At 60.3% G+C, this 15582-nt stretch overlaps 2 protein-coding genes across 8 annotated transcripts; one reads left to right on the top strand and one right to left on the bottom strand.

Annotated features, from left to right (window-relative positions):
- Window positions 1–9: 9 nt before the first annotated feature.
- PUSL1 (pseudouridine synthase like 1) lies at window positions 10–5029 on the top strand. Of its 4 annotated transcripts, XM_035307302.3 has the most exons (8): window positions 10–159; window positions 340–397; window positions 511–698; window positions 844–993; window positions 1070–1240; window positions 1884–1938; window positions 2020–2182; window positions 2491–5029. In XM_035307302.3, exons 1-8 carry the CDS (start codon window positions 83–85, stop codon window positions 2538–2540), a joined length of 912 nt encoding a protein of 303 aa, XP_035163193.1. In that variant the 5' UTR covers window positions 10–82; the 3' UTR covers window positions 2541–5029. The 4 variants fall into 4 exon arrangements, with proteins under 4 accessions (XP_035163193.1, XP_035163194.1, XP_035163192.1 ...); XM_035307303.3 differs by lacking the exon at window positions 2020–2182; XM_035307301.3 differs by lacking the exon at window positions 2491–5029 and having other exon boundaries at window positions 2020–2400.
- INTS11 (integrator complex subunit 11) lies at window positions 2835–15539 on the bottom strand. Of its 4 annotated transcripts, none has more exons than XM_054236820.2 (17): window positions 15438–15539; window positions 10956–11053; window positions 10427–10500; window positions 9296–9524; window positions 6662–6760; window positions 6545–6579; window positions 6051–6189; window positions 5577–5641; window positions 4951–5140; window positions 4643–4726; window positions 4182–4271; window positions 3937–4099; window positions 3744–3851; window positions 3599–3660; window positions 3381–3523; window positions 3177–3306; window positions 2835–3091 (listed from the first exon to the last, which is right to left on the bottom strand). In XM_054236820.2, exons 1-17 carry the CDS (start codon window positions 15463–15465, stop codon window positions 3026–3028), a joined length of 1803 nt encoding a protein of 600 aa, XP_054092795.1. In that variant the 5' UTR covers window positions 15466–15539; the 3' UTR covers window positions 2835–3025. The 4 variants fall into 4 exon arrangements, with proteins under 4 accessions (XP_054092795.1, XP_035163187.1, XP_035163188.1 ...); XM_035307296.3 differs by having other exon boundaries at window positions 15147–15539; XM_035307297.3 differs by lacking the exon at window positions 4182–4271.
- Between the last annotated feature and the right edge of the window lie 43 nt (window positions 15540–15582).

Raw genomic sequence — 15582 nt, forward strand, 5'->3', positions numbered from 1 at the left:
AGACCGCGCATGCGCAAGAGCGTGACCATTGCCGCGTGCGCGCGCTGGAGACTACCTCCGGCGCCGCTGGCTGGGTTCGGCCATGGGTTCGGCGCCGGCCGCGGGCTCGGTGCGCGCGCGCTACCTCGTGTACTTCCAGTACGTGGGCACCGACTTTAAGTAGGTTTCACGGGCGCGGCGGGGACCACTACGTGGGCCCGGGTGGAGGCGGGAAGGAGGGCGCGGGCGGGCAGACGGAGTTCCAAACGTTCGGGGGAGGAAGCGGCTTTTGGCTTCAGAGGGCGGCCGAGACCTGAGGGCGGGGCAGCCCCGGTAACCTCCGCCCGCCTCTACCCGCAGCGGGGTGGCGGCCGTCAGGGGCGCCCAGCGCGCCGTCGGGGTTCAGAACTACCTGGAGGTGAGCTCAGTGGGTCCCGGGACGCCCGGTGAAGGGCAAGGGGGAGGCCCCCGCCCGCGTGTCCCCAGAGTCCGGCCTGGCCCACCCGCCCTCCCCGCGGCTCGGTCCCGTAGGAGGCCGCCGAGCGGCTCAATTCCGTGGAGCCGGTCAGGTTCACCATCTCCAGCCGCACAGACGCCGGGGTCCACGCCCTGAGCAACGCGGCGCACCTGGATGTCCAGCGCCGCTCAGGCCGGCCGCCCTTCCCGCCCGAGGTTCTGACCGAGGCCCTCAACACCCACCTGAGGCACCCGGCCATCAGGTGAGCCCGCGAACTGAGCAGCCCCGGGGCTCTGCCTTCCCGACTCCATCCGTCGTGGACGAGGTTGGCGGTCTGGGCAAACCAAGTCGACACCCGGGCGGGTGGGCGGGGTCATTCCTCCGGTGAGTCTGACCTGCTACCCCAGGGTCCTGCGGGCCTTCCGAGTGCCCAGCGACTTCCACGCTCGCCACGCAGCCACGTCCCGGACCTACCTGTACCGCCTGGTCACTGGCTGTCACCGGTCTGACGAGCTGCCCGTGTTTGAACGCAACCTATGCTGGGCTCTCCGGGCAGAGTGAGTGTGGCCCTAACAGTGAGCAGGGAGGGGGCAGGCCGGCCCCCCTTCCTGACAGTTCCCCTGATCCCTGAAGCCGCCTAGACGTGGCTGCTATGCAAGAAGCAGCCCAGCACCTCCTCGGCACACACGACTTCAGCGCCTTCCAGTCGGCCGGCAGCCCGGTACCAAGCCCCGTGCGAACACTGCGCCGTGTCTCCGTGTCCCCAGGCCTCACCAGCCCCTTGGTCACCCCCCAGGAGAGCAGGTGAGGAAGGGCACAGAGGCTGTGTTCCTGCCCTCAGACTGGCAGCACTCATTTTAGTTTCAGCACCTCCCTCAGCAAAGGCGAGGCCAGGTGGGACAGAGACAGCTGGGTATTCTCAGGGCCTAGTCAGCTGGAGGAAGTGGGGCAGTAGAGTGGCCAGGACACCCCCCAGCCTGCAGCTGTGCCCTGCCTAATGAAGAATCTTGACAGCTACTGGAAAGGTTTCATTGGGGCCAGTGATTCTGGCCCAACCTGGCAGTGGTTGGTTTCTGCTGCCCCTGGTACTGTCCAGAGAGCCACTCACAAGGTGGCAGCTTCTGACGACAGAACCTCCACTGTTGGGGTGAGCCCCACACTGCCATGCAGAGCAGCAGGTATAAGGCTTGGGCCTCTGGCACATTCACCAGCCACACTACCAGTCCCTGCACCAGGACCCCAGGTGAGGTCCCCGGGCAAACTCCTCAGGGATAGCCAGGCCACCTACATGCCTGGGCATTCCTTGTCTGCCTCACTAGGGTCAGCCAAGGCCCCTGGTAGACGAGCTAGTAAGAACCAGGCTTGTCTGAGGCCCCGCCCTATCACTTTCTGTGTCTGAGGCTGGTGGGCTGCCCCCACAGGCACCTACAAGTACTTGTTTTTCCAGGAAGCTGCAGTTCTGGAGTCTAGAGTTTGAGAGCCAGTCCTTCCTGTATAGACAGGTGGGCTGTTCTGGGGCCCTCCCTGGGGGGTGGGGCTGAGGGGTGGGCAGGCCCCTGTGCAGTCTCGGCTCTGGGTCACAGGTACGGAGGATGACAGCTGTGCTGGTGGCCGTGGGACTGGGGGCTTTGGCACCTGCCCAGGTGAAGACAATTCTGGAGAGCCAAGACCCCCTGGGCAAGCACCAGACACGCCTGGCCCCAGCCCATGGCTTATTCCTGAAGTCAGTGGTATACGGGAGTCTTGGTAAGAGCAGCAGGACAAAGAAAGGTTCTGCTGTATGCCCACTGACTGCTGAGGCCCAGTCCTCATGGGGGAAGGCATAGCCTTCCTGCCACCCAGCCAGGCAGGAATCCTGCCATTACCCAAACAGAAAGTCAAGGTGTGGGGTGGGGAGGCTGGGAGCCAATGACTGCAGGAGTGAAGGTTTCCCCCCAGGGTTGCATCCCCTCAGCCCAGCCCATCCTGCCCTGGCCCTGGGAGTGGTCCCAGTGGCAGGGAGGGCTCTGGGCCGACCTTGCCCCATGCTGACACAGTGTCTGGTGTGTCCACAGATGCTGCTTCCTGCACCCTGCATGGGCCACAGTTTGGGAGCCACAAATGACCCTGGATGTTCAGCCAAAATCAGGCTACACCAGGCCTAGCCCTGTGCTTGTAAAGCCAGGGCAGTCACGGCCACCTGGGGCCCAGGGCCCACAGCACTGCTGCCTGATCTCCAAATTGGCCTCGTCCCCCTGGATCCCACCACCCTGGATGCCAATCTCTGTTCCAGGCAGGGCAGGATGTAGTGTAGGACATAGTCAGGGGCACCAAGTTCAGCTTTTACTGGAAACTGCTGTCTGGGACCCCCTGCCCTAACCATCGTTTTGGGGGCCAGGAGCAGGAATAAAGGCAAAGCAGCCTGGAGGTCAGTTTATTTCTTAAGCTGCAAACAGCCACTCAGGTGGGCACATGACCCACAGCCTCTGTCCCCAGGGACTGGATCCACAGGGTCTGTTCGCCCAGTGCACCCACAGTCCTGAAGTGCAGGCCCAGGTCTCTCCAGCTAGGTGAGGGCAAAGGTGGGTGAGATAGGTGGGCTGGGTAGCCTCAGCTGGGAGCCTGGGGGAGGCCCTTCTTCAGCAGAGATGTGAGAAAGCTCCCCAGTTCCTCGTCCTAAGGCAGAAGTAAGAGCACCATGGGACAGGGAGGGGGTGGTGACACCTGAGCTGAGCTCGGTGGGGTGGAGGCCACCCCTTACCTGGTAGGTCCAAGAGACCAGCAGCACCTTAGTGCCTGGGTCCTCGGAGGGGGCAGTGGCCTGGATAAGGATGGACTCCACAGTCACTGAGCCGTCTGGGAGATGCTGCACATAGTGGTCCTTCAGGATGCTGTGGGGAGGCTCTGTGAGACCCTGCCTTGCCCCCAGGGCCCAAGGGGGTGAAGGGGCAGGGCCAGCACGCACCTCTTGAGGTGGCTATAGACACGCAATGCAGTCTCCTGTTCCTTGCGCGTGTCGTGCAGGTGCACACGGCAGGTGAAACGCAGCTGGTGCTCAGCCAGGCCCAGCTCTTTGAGGGCTTGCTCTGAGGACACTAGCCGGAAATTCTGTGGGGCAGGGACAGGTCAGGTCAGAGAGCACAGCAGCAGCCCTCCCCACTCCAGAGGCCCCCTGCCACTCACACTGTCCTTCATGATGAGGGTGCCGTGCAGGAGTCGCGGCTTCTTGGCCTCAGGAAGCAGCCCTGTGGAGGCAGCAGGGGCCATCAGTGTGAGGGCCACTCCCAGCCACCCACCCTGAGCACCTGGCCCTGCCCTGCCCACGTACCCTGTGCCATCTCCCGCTTCAGCAGCCCCAGCGAGATGCCTACAGGAATGCTGAGGCTCGTGGGCAGTGTCACTGTCTCGCCATTGGCTGGCATGTAGCAGCTGACCCCTGGACCCCAGGGAAGAAATAGTCTCAGTGCAGACTGCCCACACTGACCCAAGGTGGGCCCCACGCCGCCCACCCAGCTGCCTACGGAGCTCCTGCTCGATCTTCTGCTTCAGGAACTCCATCTTCTTGGCCTCGCCGTGCACCAGCAGCACGCTTTCCGGCTCTGCCTGGCCCACCAGCTGCATGATGCCCTTGGCGTCTGCATGGGCACTGAATGACATGTACTCCACCTGCATCTTGACCTCCAGCTGCAGGCCACAGGGCATGGACAGCGGTTACCACCAGGAGGTGCCCCTCAGCCCTGCCAGCCCGCGGAGGGTCGGGACTCACCACCTGCCGCCCCTCCATCTCCAGCTTCCGCTGTCCACTGAGGATCTTGTGGCCCACAGTGCCCTGCACGCAGTAGCCAGGCATGATGACCTGGGGGCGGGCACAGAGCTCAGCCACAGGACCCAGCCTTGGCACCTCGGCCTTCCCTGGGATGCCCCAACTTGAACCCCTGGAAGCTGTTTCCACCTGCCAGTGATGCCCTCCCAAGCCTAGCTGCAGACTCCAGAGAGCTCAGGTTTTGGCAAAAGACTTTCCAGGGCTGGGCTGAGGCTCTTCTGCCTAAGGTGGACAGGCTGCATCACAGGAAGACTCAAAGGCCCCAGTGGGACGTCACCCTCATCTCCTGGTGGCAGCAGCCACGTCCCTCGACTAGCATGGGGCCAGGCCAGCAAGAGCTCAGGGAGAGTGTGTCAGGACAACCCACTAGCCTCCAGGTTCCTGCACCTCACCATGGCCCTCACCATGTTCTTCTCGTTTCCCGCCCATTTCCGGAAGATCTGCAGGGACTGCCCGGCGTGCAGCATTCCTGGCGTGGCAAACACAACCTGCGAGAGACAGAGGGCAGGGAGGTCAAGTCAGGGCAGCAGATGCCCCACACCCCCTAGCCACACAACCTGTGGGACACAGAGGGCGGGGACAGGGGGGTCAAGTCAGGGCAGGAGATGCCCCCCAACCCCGCTGCAGGCCCAGCCCAGAGACCCATGGGCAGGGACCTGTATACAGGCCAACTGACAGGGACACACTGGCCAGCCCTGCCACAGGGCCTCACCATTGGCCCTGGGTTGTCAGCAAAAGCCCGGTCAAAGGCCTTGATATGTTTGAACTCGAACATGTTCCTCTGCACAAAAGTCTTGCGGATCTTCTGGTTGGTCCAGGGGATGAACAGCTTGTAGTAGTGGTTGGCCTTCTCAGTCAGGCCCGTGGAGAAGTAGATGGGCACCTTCAGGTTCATGCGCTCCCTGGGGACCACCATCCCGGTCAGCACAGTGGCCACAGGAGAACACTGCAGGGCAGGACTTGGCTGGGCCACCCCCATAACCTCATCTGCATGATCCATGCACAGGCCGGGTTTAGCCCAGTTTCCCATCATAACCACAGGAGGCCAGTGCCTGCATCCTGTGTCCCATTAAGCCCTGTGGCTGCCGAGCTTGGTGGAGGATCAGGAGCCACAAACAGTGGCATCAATGGAATGTCACAGGCCTCCCCCCCCCCCCAGGACAGCAGCGAGTGGTGCCGAGCTGCCACTGGCACCCTGGGAGTGCCACCACAGGCAGGGCTGCCCACCACACCCAGTGGTTGTCGTGCCACTGGACTGTATGCAAGCTGGGCCAGTGCATGGCCGCAGCTTCCAATCTGGGACAGGGCTCCTGAAAGAGCCATCCTGGTAGCACCTACCAGAAGGTCTCCAGGAGGATGCAGAGCTCCTGGGCGCGGCCCAGCGCGAACACGGGTATCAGCACCTGGGAAACACACTAGGCTTGGCCCAAGCAGGAGCCCTGGCTGCATGGCCCCTCGGCACAGCAAGCAGCGTCCAGTGAGGGCACAGCCAGGCGCCCAAGAGCTGCAGCCCCGTGTGGACCTCAGCCTCTCATATCTGCTCCCAGTCCCATCCCAGCAACACTGGAGACTGAAGAGAGTGGTATGGGGGCCCTGGCCAAGGCTTTATCAGGATCTGAGGTAGGGGCTCCCTAGGGAAGGTCGGTCTCTGAGCTTTTCTCCTCAATGCTGAGCAAACTTTCTTCTCTCCCTACCTGAAAATGTAGCACCCCACACCCTGAGACCCTGACCCATGCCAAGGGCAGCCAAGCCTGCCAGAAAGACCTGCCCAGCATGACTGAGGGCCTGTGTCCCCAGCCCTGCTGCGGCTACCTTCCCACCACGCTCCACAGTCTCGTGGACTTTCTTCAGGAAGTCTCGCTCCCGGCAGCGCTTCGAGTCGCGGATGGTTGTGGCATACGTGGACTCTGTGATGAGCAGGTTGGGGCGGCACTTGTCAATCCAGGCAGCTCTAGAATATGGGTGGGGGTGTGAGCCGTGGCAGACTGTCCCCACAGCTGCAGGGCTGGGTGTGACAAGCTGGACCCCAGTCCCACCCCAGCCACCTTTCTAGGCCACTCTGACTGGAAAGACCCAGCTGGTAAAATGCTGTGGACAGCACACTTGGGAAGAGAGAGGAAGCACAGAGATCCCACCTGGACCCTGTGCCTTCTCGAAATTGAGCCCAGAAGGAAGGGGCTGTCCGGGCCGTACCAGACCTGGGAGACACTGCTGGGTTGTCCACTCAAGGGCTGGCATCCCCACAACTACATGGGTCACGAGCTCCAAGGGGGCCTTCAGAACAAAAGATGCCTCGGCAGACTTACCCCAAGTGTCGGTCTGGGGTCATGTTGTAATCACCCTGGTGAATGAACAAGGCCGCCATGGCGAGGGTGCCTCCCACCCCGGCAGCCCCTCCCAAGCCTCCAGCCCCTTCCACTGACCGTGTAGACCACAGACTCTGAGCCCACTTTAATCTGGAACATGGCTGCCCCCAGCACATGGCCTGCATAGTAGGCCTTGATCTCCAACTCATCATCCACCTGTGGAGGACAGGGCCGCGCTCAGGCTCCGCCATCATAGCAGAGGGGCAGGAGGGGCGGGGGTGGCAGGGGTGGGAAGCAAGGGCACCAAACTGAGCCTTTCATTCCTTGTTTCTCACGCAGCACCCAAGTTCATGAGAAACAGGCAGCAAGGACCAAGAATGGGAAACAACAGACGGAAGACTGAAGGGCACTAAAGGCAGTTTCCAGCGTGGACTCCGAATGCACCAGAGATGAAAGAGGAGATGAAGAATGTTGACAGCTGGGCGCAGTAGCTCACGCCTGTAATCCCAGTACTTTGGGAGACCAAGGCAGGCAGATCTCTTGACGTCAGGATTTCGAGACCAGCCTGGCCAACATGGTGAAACTCCATCTCTACTAAAAATACAAAAATGAGCTGGGCATGGAGGGGTGTGCCTAAGCTGCTCAGGAGGCTGAGGCAGGAGAATCACTTGAACCTGGGAAGTGGAGGTTGCAGTGAGCTGAGATTGTGCCACTGCACTCCAGCCTGGGCTCGAAAACAAAAGTGGAAATTCTAAAACTAGGAACTGTAACAACCCAAATTAGGAATTCAATGGACAAATTTAACGCCAGAAAACAGAATTCGTGAACTGAAAGACACTGGAGGGAATATCCATCAGGAAACAGGAAAGACAAACGGATGATGAAGTTTCCAGAGGTGGAACGTCAAACTCGGCCCCGGAGGACAGAAGCAACACTGGAAAAAACCTGTGAAAGGCATCAAGCCACAGATTCAAGAGGCCTCAAACTCTGAAGAGGCTGAGAATACGTGTTGGGACCAGGCGTGGTGGCTCACGCCTGTAATCCCAGCACTTTGGGAGGCTGAGGCGGGTGGATCACAAGGTCAGGAGTTCGAGACCAGCCTAGTCAATATGGTGAAACCCACAAAAATTAGCCTGGTGTGGTGGTGTTCACCTGTAGTCTCAGCAACTCAAGAGGCTGAGGCAGAACAATCACTTGAACTCAGGAAACAGAAGTTGCAGTGAGCCGAGACCACACCACTGCAGTCCAGCCTGGGAGACAGAGTGAGACTCTGTCTCAAAAAAAAAAAATTGGTCCATCAGCACATAAGCACCAAAAACCAAAGTGAAGGCCATAACCCTACAGGTGCCTGTGCCCAGAGATGGCCTTTCAGACAGGAGAAAGGAGGATGCATGCACAGTGCAGAGTCAACCTAAAATTCTACACACTTGAGAGAAAAAAGTCCTTCAAGAACGAGGGTAAAATAAATCCACTTGCAGGCAAATAAAAATTGATGGAATCACCAGCAGACCCATGCTGATATTCTTCAGGCAAAAAGCAAATTATCCCAAGTAAAAGATGGGAAAAATGCAGGAAGCACAACAGAGAAAAAACAAGCATAAATAAAACTAAGCAATCGAGCGCGGTGACTCCCGCGTGTAATCTCAGTACTTTGGGAGGCCAAGGCAGGCGGATCACCTGAGGTCAGGAGTTCAAAACAAGCCTGCCCAACATGGGCAAAACCCTGTCTCTACTAAAAGTACGAAAAAATTAGCTGGGCATGGTGGCAGATGCCTGTAATCCCAGCTACTCAGGAGGCTGAGGCAGGACAATCACTTGAACCTGGGAGGCGGAGGTTGCAGTGAGCTGAGATCACGCCACTGCACTCCAGCCTGGGTGACAAGAGTAAAACTCTGTCCCCTCAAAAAAAAAAAAAATAGACTAAGCACATGTTGATGTCACCAAGCATTAGAGATAAGGACTTGCTGGGTTGAAATACAGTGAGGGAGCTGCTAGGTGCGGTGGCTCAAATCTGTAACCCAGTACTTTGGGAGGCTGAGGTGGGAGGATCACTTGAGCTGGGGAGGCTAAGGCTGCAGTAAGCCAAGATCACACTCCAGCCTGAGCAAGAGTCGGAGACCCTGTCTCAAATAATAAAAATAAAAAAATTTCAAACCAAAGAAGATAAATACACTTCATTCTGACAAGAATTTCAAGCAGAAAGATGAAATGTTCCAAAATATATAGGAACATAATACAGTTTCAAAAATACAAAAGCAACACCCACAGACTCTAATAAGAGAGACAAATCCATCATCTTTGGGAGAAACTTCACAAATCTGAGCTGTCACTTGCCTTTTTCACTTCCTCCCTGACCCACACACAAGCTGCCACACCCAGAACTGGGCGCCCTTCAGGGCTGGCCCATCTCTCTTCCAGTCCCTGTCTCCCTCCGGGTGACACCCCAGGAACTCCAGCGAGTCTGGCAACTCTGAGTGCTCCGAGTTCCCACTCTGGCCTCTTTGATGCTACGCAGACAGAGCCCAGTGGTTCAGAGACCAGGGTGCACCCCCACCCTGCATGCACTCTCCTGGGGCCAGCACCCAGTCTGGTCTGGGACCCGCATGCTCGCCGGGTGCCCCCTCCTGGTGTCCCCTTGGTGCTGGGCACAAGAGTAAGTCCCCAGCTTTCCCAAGGCTGTGCAGAGCATGCGGAAGGCACAGTTGGTGTGGGGTGGGCAGTGACTGCCATCTGTGGCCCTGGGAGCCTGACCTGGACTGTCTGGTGGAGGTGGACGGCCACCACCTTCTTCATGCAGTCCTTGATCATCTGGGAGGTGAAGAAGTTGGCCTCGCCCTTCTTGTCTACGGCGATCTTGCGGTAGTCCTCCAGCAAGATGGGGCAGATGGCCTGGGTAGGGTGCGTCATGTAGATGGGCCCATCGTAGCCCACCATCTCGCTGAAGTAGGGAAGTGCCCCACAGTGGTCCAGGTGGAAGTGGCTGGGGGAACGAAGCACGGGTCAGCCTGGGCCCACCCTACCCCAGCCTTCAGCCCCGCTCTGGGCTTTCGGGTCACTCATCCCTTCATTCACTGAGTGCCTACTGTGCATCAGACCCTGTCCCAAGGACTGAAGAGTCAGGAATGAGCAAACACAAGACTGTCTCCCTCGAACCTTCAGTCTGAAAATCTAGTGAGGCAGTAAGCGAACACGTTAGTGATGGTGACGCGCCTGCAAACAATGCAAAGCCGCTAAGGAACCGTGAGTGGGGAGCCACTGGCTTTTCAGGTGGTCGGGACAGGCTGTGGAGCTACAGGTGAAGGGGGCACAGACCCGAGGGCAAGGACATTGCCTGGCGAGCCCCGAAAAGGCACCAGAGGCCCTGCCGTGTCAGAGAAGAAACCACAACCACGAGGGTGAGGACACTGCCTCCAGAGAGGGGCTTCTCCAGGCCTCACGGGCCTCTCTGGCTGCTGGGGAGGAGAGGGCAGGGAAGGGGGGACTAGCAGGAATGCTGTGGCCATCCAGGCAAGGCCACCCAGACCAGTGGGTCATAAGATGCTGGACCTTAAAGGCTGGAGTCAGGGCGGACTCGGACCTCTGGAATTGCCAAGACAGTGTTTAAAGCTCCTGAGACAGCGAAGGCATGGGAGAGGGTGAAGCCTGGAGGTCCAGGTTCAGAGGGCAGGGCAGGGTTCAGAGGGCAGGGCCAGAAGAACAGGCAGACACCAGGTCATGTGTGTGACCAGTAAGGCAAGCAGGGAGCAGATCCTGGGGCCCAGAAGACCCCTGAGGATCAAGAATGATGCAGGCCCCTTGCCAAATGCTGCCAAGGCCCAGTACGGCGGCTCAGGCCCCACAGGCACAGACGTGGGGCCCTCAAGGTCCCTAGCGGGTGCCCACCTGATGATCACACAGTCCAGGAAGTCTGTGAGGCGGCCGTTTTGAGTGATGTAGGAGAAGTCAGGGAAGCGCCGCTGCGAAGGGCATGAGGGCGTCAGGTTGCGGCCATGGTCTCCAGGCAGCATGTGGGAGCACCCACACCCCAGGAAGCGGCTCCCAAGAAGTAGGATTCTGTGTGCAGACTCAAGGCCAGGCTGGGCACTCCCACCCCGCAGGTGGCATCAGGATCCCTGGCTGCTCACAGCATCCGGAGAGGCCAGGGTTCCCCCCAGCCTCATGGACAGATCTGAGCTGGAAGCTGAGCCCACCCTATAGGACCCTGGGGCTGGGGCCCAGTGCAGCACAAGGGGACCTCCCCATGTAGGGACTCGCACCAGCCACACCCACCCATCCTTGCTCCCTGCAGGGTACAGACATCCAGTCACAACCACTGCTGCCCACTGCCCCACTGTCCCAGCTCCAAGGCCCAGGGACCTACTGTGGACGGCCCGCCCTCCCAACTTCTGGGCCTCCTTCCCAAGGGACTCACATCATCATTGAAGCCCATATGCATCCCACAGTCCAGCATGACGTTCTTGCCTGCGATGGACACCAGGATGCAGCTTCGGCCCACATCCTGGCCAGCCCCTACTCAAGAGAGGGCAGGTGAGAGGCACTGCTGTGTGGACAGACACTTGGGCTAAGAAGCAGAGCCACCTCCACTCACAGAAAGAGGGACACAGGGGACCAAGCCCCACACCACCACGCCCAGGGCTGGGGCCTGCAGCCCACACGCCCTCCCCTGCCAGCTTCCCCTGGCCTCTCAAAGTGGCTGAGGACTGCTGGCTGAGTAGTGGGGCACTGTGTGGTAGTCCGTGGTGCCCAACAGAGACATGTGCTGGTCTGTGGGGCCAAGACCTCAATCAGGGTCACTCCTGGGCTGTGGCTGGACCCTCAGCAGAGCTGCAGACCAACAAGGCTACCTCCTCCAGGATCTGTCCCCAGGCAGGCAAGGGCCTAGGTGCCTGCGTGCTGGAACTGGGTGCCTGCTGGTGGTGCGGCTGTGGAGGGATGCCATGCAGCCTCAGCCAAGCCACAGCGAACACAGTGCCAGCAGTCCAGCAGTGGCCAGTGTGGGCAACACAAGCCCACCATTGCACACCGTGCAGTCCCCAACGCGGACCCTAATCTGCACCCCTCCCATACCCCTGACAACCACGAAGCCCTGCCCAGCTGCTCCAGCCAGAGGCCCTGGTCAGGCAAGGCATACTCAGCCCCTCATGTGGCCTGGGGGCCCATGAGGAAAGGGCCAGGGCCTCTGCTCCTCTGCTCCTGTCTGCGCCTGGACAGGAGTCTGATGGCAGTGAACAGCCTGGTTTGCCCTTTGAATCCCACCCACCTCCCTCTGCCAGCCACCTGAAGCATCCAAAACCATACATCAGGGTGACGGGGCCAAGGGCCTGCCTGCCACAGATGGGGGTCTCAGGTTCTATTACAGGCCTGTTTCTGCCCTCACTGGGCTCTCTGAGGCCAGGGCCTCAGATGTCTCCTCCCTCTGCACGTCCTGCCCCAAGCCACGCCAGGCTTGCAGAGGCCCCCCAACATCTGTGGGAGGGGAGAGTTGCCCGTCTTTCCAGGCAAGGACCTGAGGCCACAGAAGCACTCATGGCACACAGCCCCGAAACGTGGGGCTCGGTTGGTTTTCTGAATTCCAAAGCCCTGTCCTTAGGCAGTGGCAGCCCTGTCTCCCAACAGGACCCACGCTGATCCCAGGGAGGAAAGACAACAGAGGTGCAGGAATAGAGCCTGGAACTAGAGGACGAAACAGGGCTCAAAAGGCAGAGGAAGAGCATCCCTGTCTGCAAGGAGACTGCTGGCAGACAAGTAAATGAGGCGTCCTGAGCGTGCCAGACAGAGGCTTCTGTGACAGGGAGAGCAAGGTAGGAGTACAAGGAAGCCCTGAAACTTCCAGAACCATGACGAAAAATTCCCCCTGAGAAGCCAACGTCTGAGCAGGGTGGGGACAGACAGGCAGGGTGGGAGAACAGCCACACAAAGGCCAGGGCGTGGGAGTGACCCCAAGGACACAGCACTGGCTCAGTGACCATGGAGGCCGAGAGGCAGTACCTGGTGCAGGGAAGGGTGAAACGGGTTCTGCTTTGACGATCCCTGGGTTGAAGTGCCTTGAGAAGATACCCAGGTACAGGTCTGGGATAACTGAAGCCACAAAAAAGATCGGACTGTCCAGATAGTGGGCAGAACAGGCAGCCAAGAGGCCAAATGGGAAAGGGGCAGGCTGGGAGGACCCTGCAGAGGCCTCAGAGGGCAGGGGAGGGCAACAGAGCTCACACTAACAGCTGCAAAATGGGATATGAACTCTGACCTGGCAGGCCGGGGTGTTCAATGCAGCTATTAATAGCACAGTGGGCCGGGCGCGGTAGCTCACACCTGAAATCCCAGCACTTTGGGAGGCCGAGGCGGGCGGATCACACAGTCAAGAGATCAAGACTATCCTGGCCAACATGGTGAAACCCGTCTCTACTAAAAATACAAAAATTAGCTGGGCGTGGTGGCACACACACCTGTAGTCCCAGATACTCAGGAGGCGGAGGCTGCAGTGAGCTGAGGTCACGCCACTGCACTCCAGACCAGTGACAGGGACTCCATCTCAAAAAAAAAAACAAAAAAACAGCACAGTGTCCCTGCTGGGGCGGGTGCACCCTCTGAGGAAGCACTCACATCATGGAGAAGGACATGGAGTCCCGTCCAGGTGTCTGTACTGGAAGATGCCCTCGACCTCCTGCTCAGTGGAAGGCCCAGGTTCCAAGACAGCACATGGCAGGCATGTACGGAAAAAGCCCAGGGACATCAGGAGGGTTGGCCACCAACACCATGTCCCCACAGTTGTTTCTGAGACCCTGGATTTTGATTAATTCTTTCCTTCTTCGTATTGTTCTATACTGTACAACTTTTACCTTTTTTTGAAATAGGGTCTTGCTGTCGCCCAGGCTGGAATGCAGTAGCACCATCATGGCTCACTGCAGCCTCAATTTCCTGGGCTCAAGTGATCCTCCCACCCCAGCCTCCCAATAGCTGAGACCACAGGCTTGAGCCACCACACCCAGCTAATTTTTGCCTTTTTTTTTTTTTTTTTTTTTTTGGAGCAACAGGGTCTTGCCATGTTGGTCAGGCTGGTCGTCAACTCCTGGGCTCAAGCGATCCTCCCACCTTTGCCTTCCAAAGTGCTGGGATTACAAGCATGAGACACAGTGCCCAGCCTGTTAGGACCTTTAGGAGTATGCATTTGTGTTTTCTTCTATCTTTTCAATGTTGCAAAGATCAAGGAGAACAAGAGCTGAACTGACAATTGATTTAAGTCAGATGTGAGCACAAAGGGTGGTGGACAGAAAGTGAGAAGTGGAGGCAGAAGCGGGGCTGCGGGACTGGAAGGCTGAAGGGCTGGGGGACTGAGGAGCTGGGAGGGTGGGGGGCTGAGGGGCTGAGGAGCTGGGGGGGGCCGAGGTGCTGGGGGGCCAAGGGGCTGAGGAGCTGGGAAGCTGAGGGGCCAAGAGGCTGAGGGGCTGGTCGTCTCAGGGCTGAAGAGCTGGGGGGCAGAGGGGCTGAGGTGCTGAAGAGCTGGGGGGTTAGAGGGCTGAGGGACAGAGGGACAGAGGGGCTGAGGGGCTGAAGGGCTGGGGGGCTGGGGGCTGAGGGGCTGGGGGGTTAGAGGGCTGAGGGCTGAGGGGCTGGGGGGCTGGGGGTTAGAGGGCTGAGGGGCTGGGAGGCTGGGGGGTTAGAGAGCTGAGGGGCTGGGGGGCTGGGGGGTTAGAGGGCTGAGGAGCTGAGGAGCTGAGGGGCTGAGGGGCTGGGAGGCTGGGGGGTTAGAGGACTAGGGGCTGAGGGGCTGGGGGTTTAGAGGGCTGAGGGGCTGGGGGGCTAGGGGGCTGGGGGTTAGAGGGCTGAGGGGCTGGGGGGCTGAGGTGCTGGGGGTTAGGGGTCTGGGGGGGGTTAGAGAGCTGGGGGGCTGGGGGGTTAGAGGCCTGAGGGGCTGAGGGGCTGGTGGGTCAGAGGGCTGGAGAGTTAGAGGGCTGAGGGCTGAGGACCTGAGGGGCTGAGGGACTGGGGGGTTAGAGGGCTGAGGGGCTGGGAGGCTGGGGGGTTAGAGGGCTGAGGGGCTAGGGGGCTGGGGGGTTAGAGGGCTGAGGAGCTGAGGGGCTGAGGGGCTGTGAAGCTGGGGGGTTAGAGGACTAGGGGCTGAGGGGCTGGGGGGCTGGGGGGTTAGAGGGCTGAGGGGCTGGTGGGCTGGTGGGCTGGGGGTTTAGAGGGCTGAGGGGCTGGGGGCTGGGGGGTTAGAGAGCTGAGTGAGGGCTGAGGGGCTGGGGGGTTAGAGGGCTGAGAGCTGATGGGCTGCGGGGCTGAGGCACTGGAGGGTTAGGGGTCTGGGGGGGTTAGAGGGCTAGGGGGCTGGGGGGTCAGAGGCCTGAGGGGCTGAGGGGCTGGGAGGTTAAGGGCCTGGGGGGTTAGAGGGCTGAGAGGCTGGGGGGCTAGAGGGCTGAGGGGCTGGGGGGTTAGAGGGCTGAGGGGCTGAGGGGCTGGGGGGCTGAGGGGCTGGGGGGTTGGGGGCTGGGGGATTAGAGGGCTGAGGGGCTGGGGGTTAGAGAGCTGAGGGGCTGAGGGGCTGGGGGGCTGGGGGACTGAGGAACTAGAAGCGGCAGCACGCGGCACAGGAAGGTCAACGCACCGAGGAAAGCGCACAGCGAACGCGGAGGCCCCGCGGCCCCATCTGCGTCGTCCCCTCACGGCCGCCTGAACCTCGGGGCTCGCGTTCTCGCGTCACTGCGGAAGGCCCCGGGTGCCGGCACTAGGCCGCCTCCCGGCTCCCACCAGCGCCCGCGCGGGGAGGAAGTGACGGAAGGATGCCCGCGACGCGCACCAGGCTCCGCGACGAGAACCGGGAGGCAGCGGGGCGCCCAGCCCGCCGGGAGCCGCATCCGAAGCCCGCCCCACAGCCCTCCGGGAGACTCCCACTCACCTAAGGGCGTGACTCTGATCTCAGGCATCTTCTCCACCGCGCTACCGGCCCGCGAGCCGCCCGCACAGAGATGCGCTGCACAGGCGCGGCCACCACGGCGTCAACTTCCGGTGCTCTTGCCGGAAATGAGGGTCGGCTCACCGGG

The sequence above is a fragment of the Callithrix jacchus genome, chromosome 7, assembly GCF_049354715.1.
Source record: "Callithrix jacchus isolate 240 chromosome 7, calJac240_pri, whole genome shotgun sequence".
NCBI lineage: Eukaryota > Metazoa > Chordata > Mammalia > Primates > Cebidae > Callithrix > Callithrix jacchus.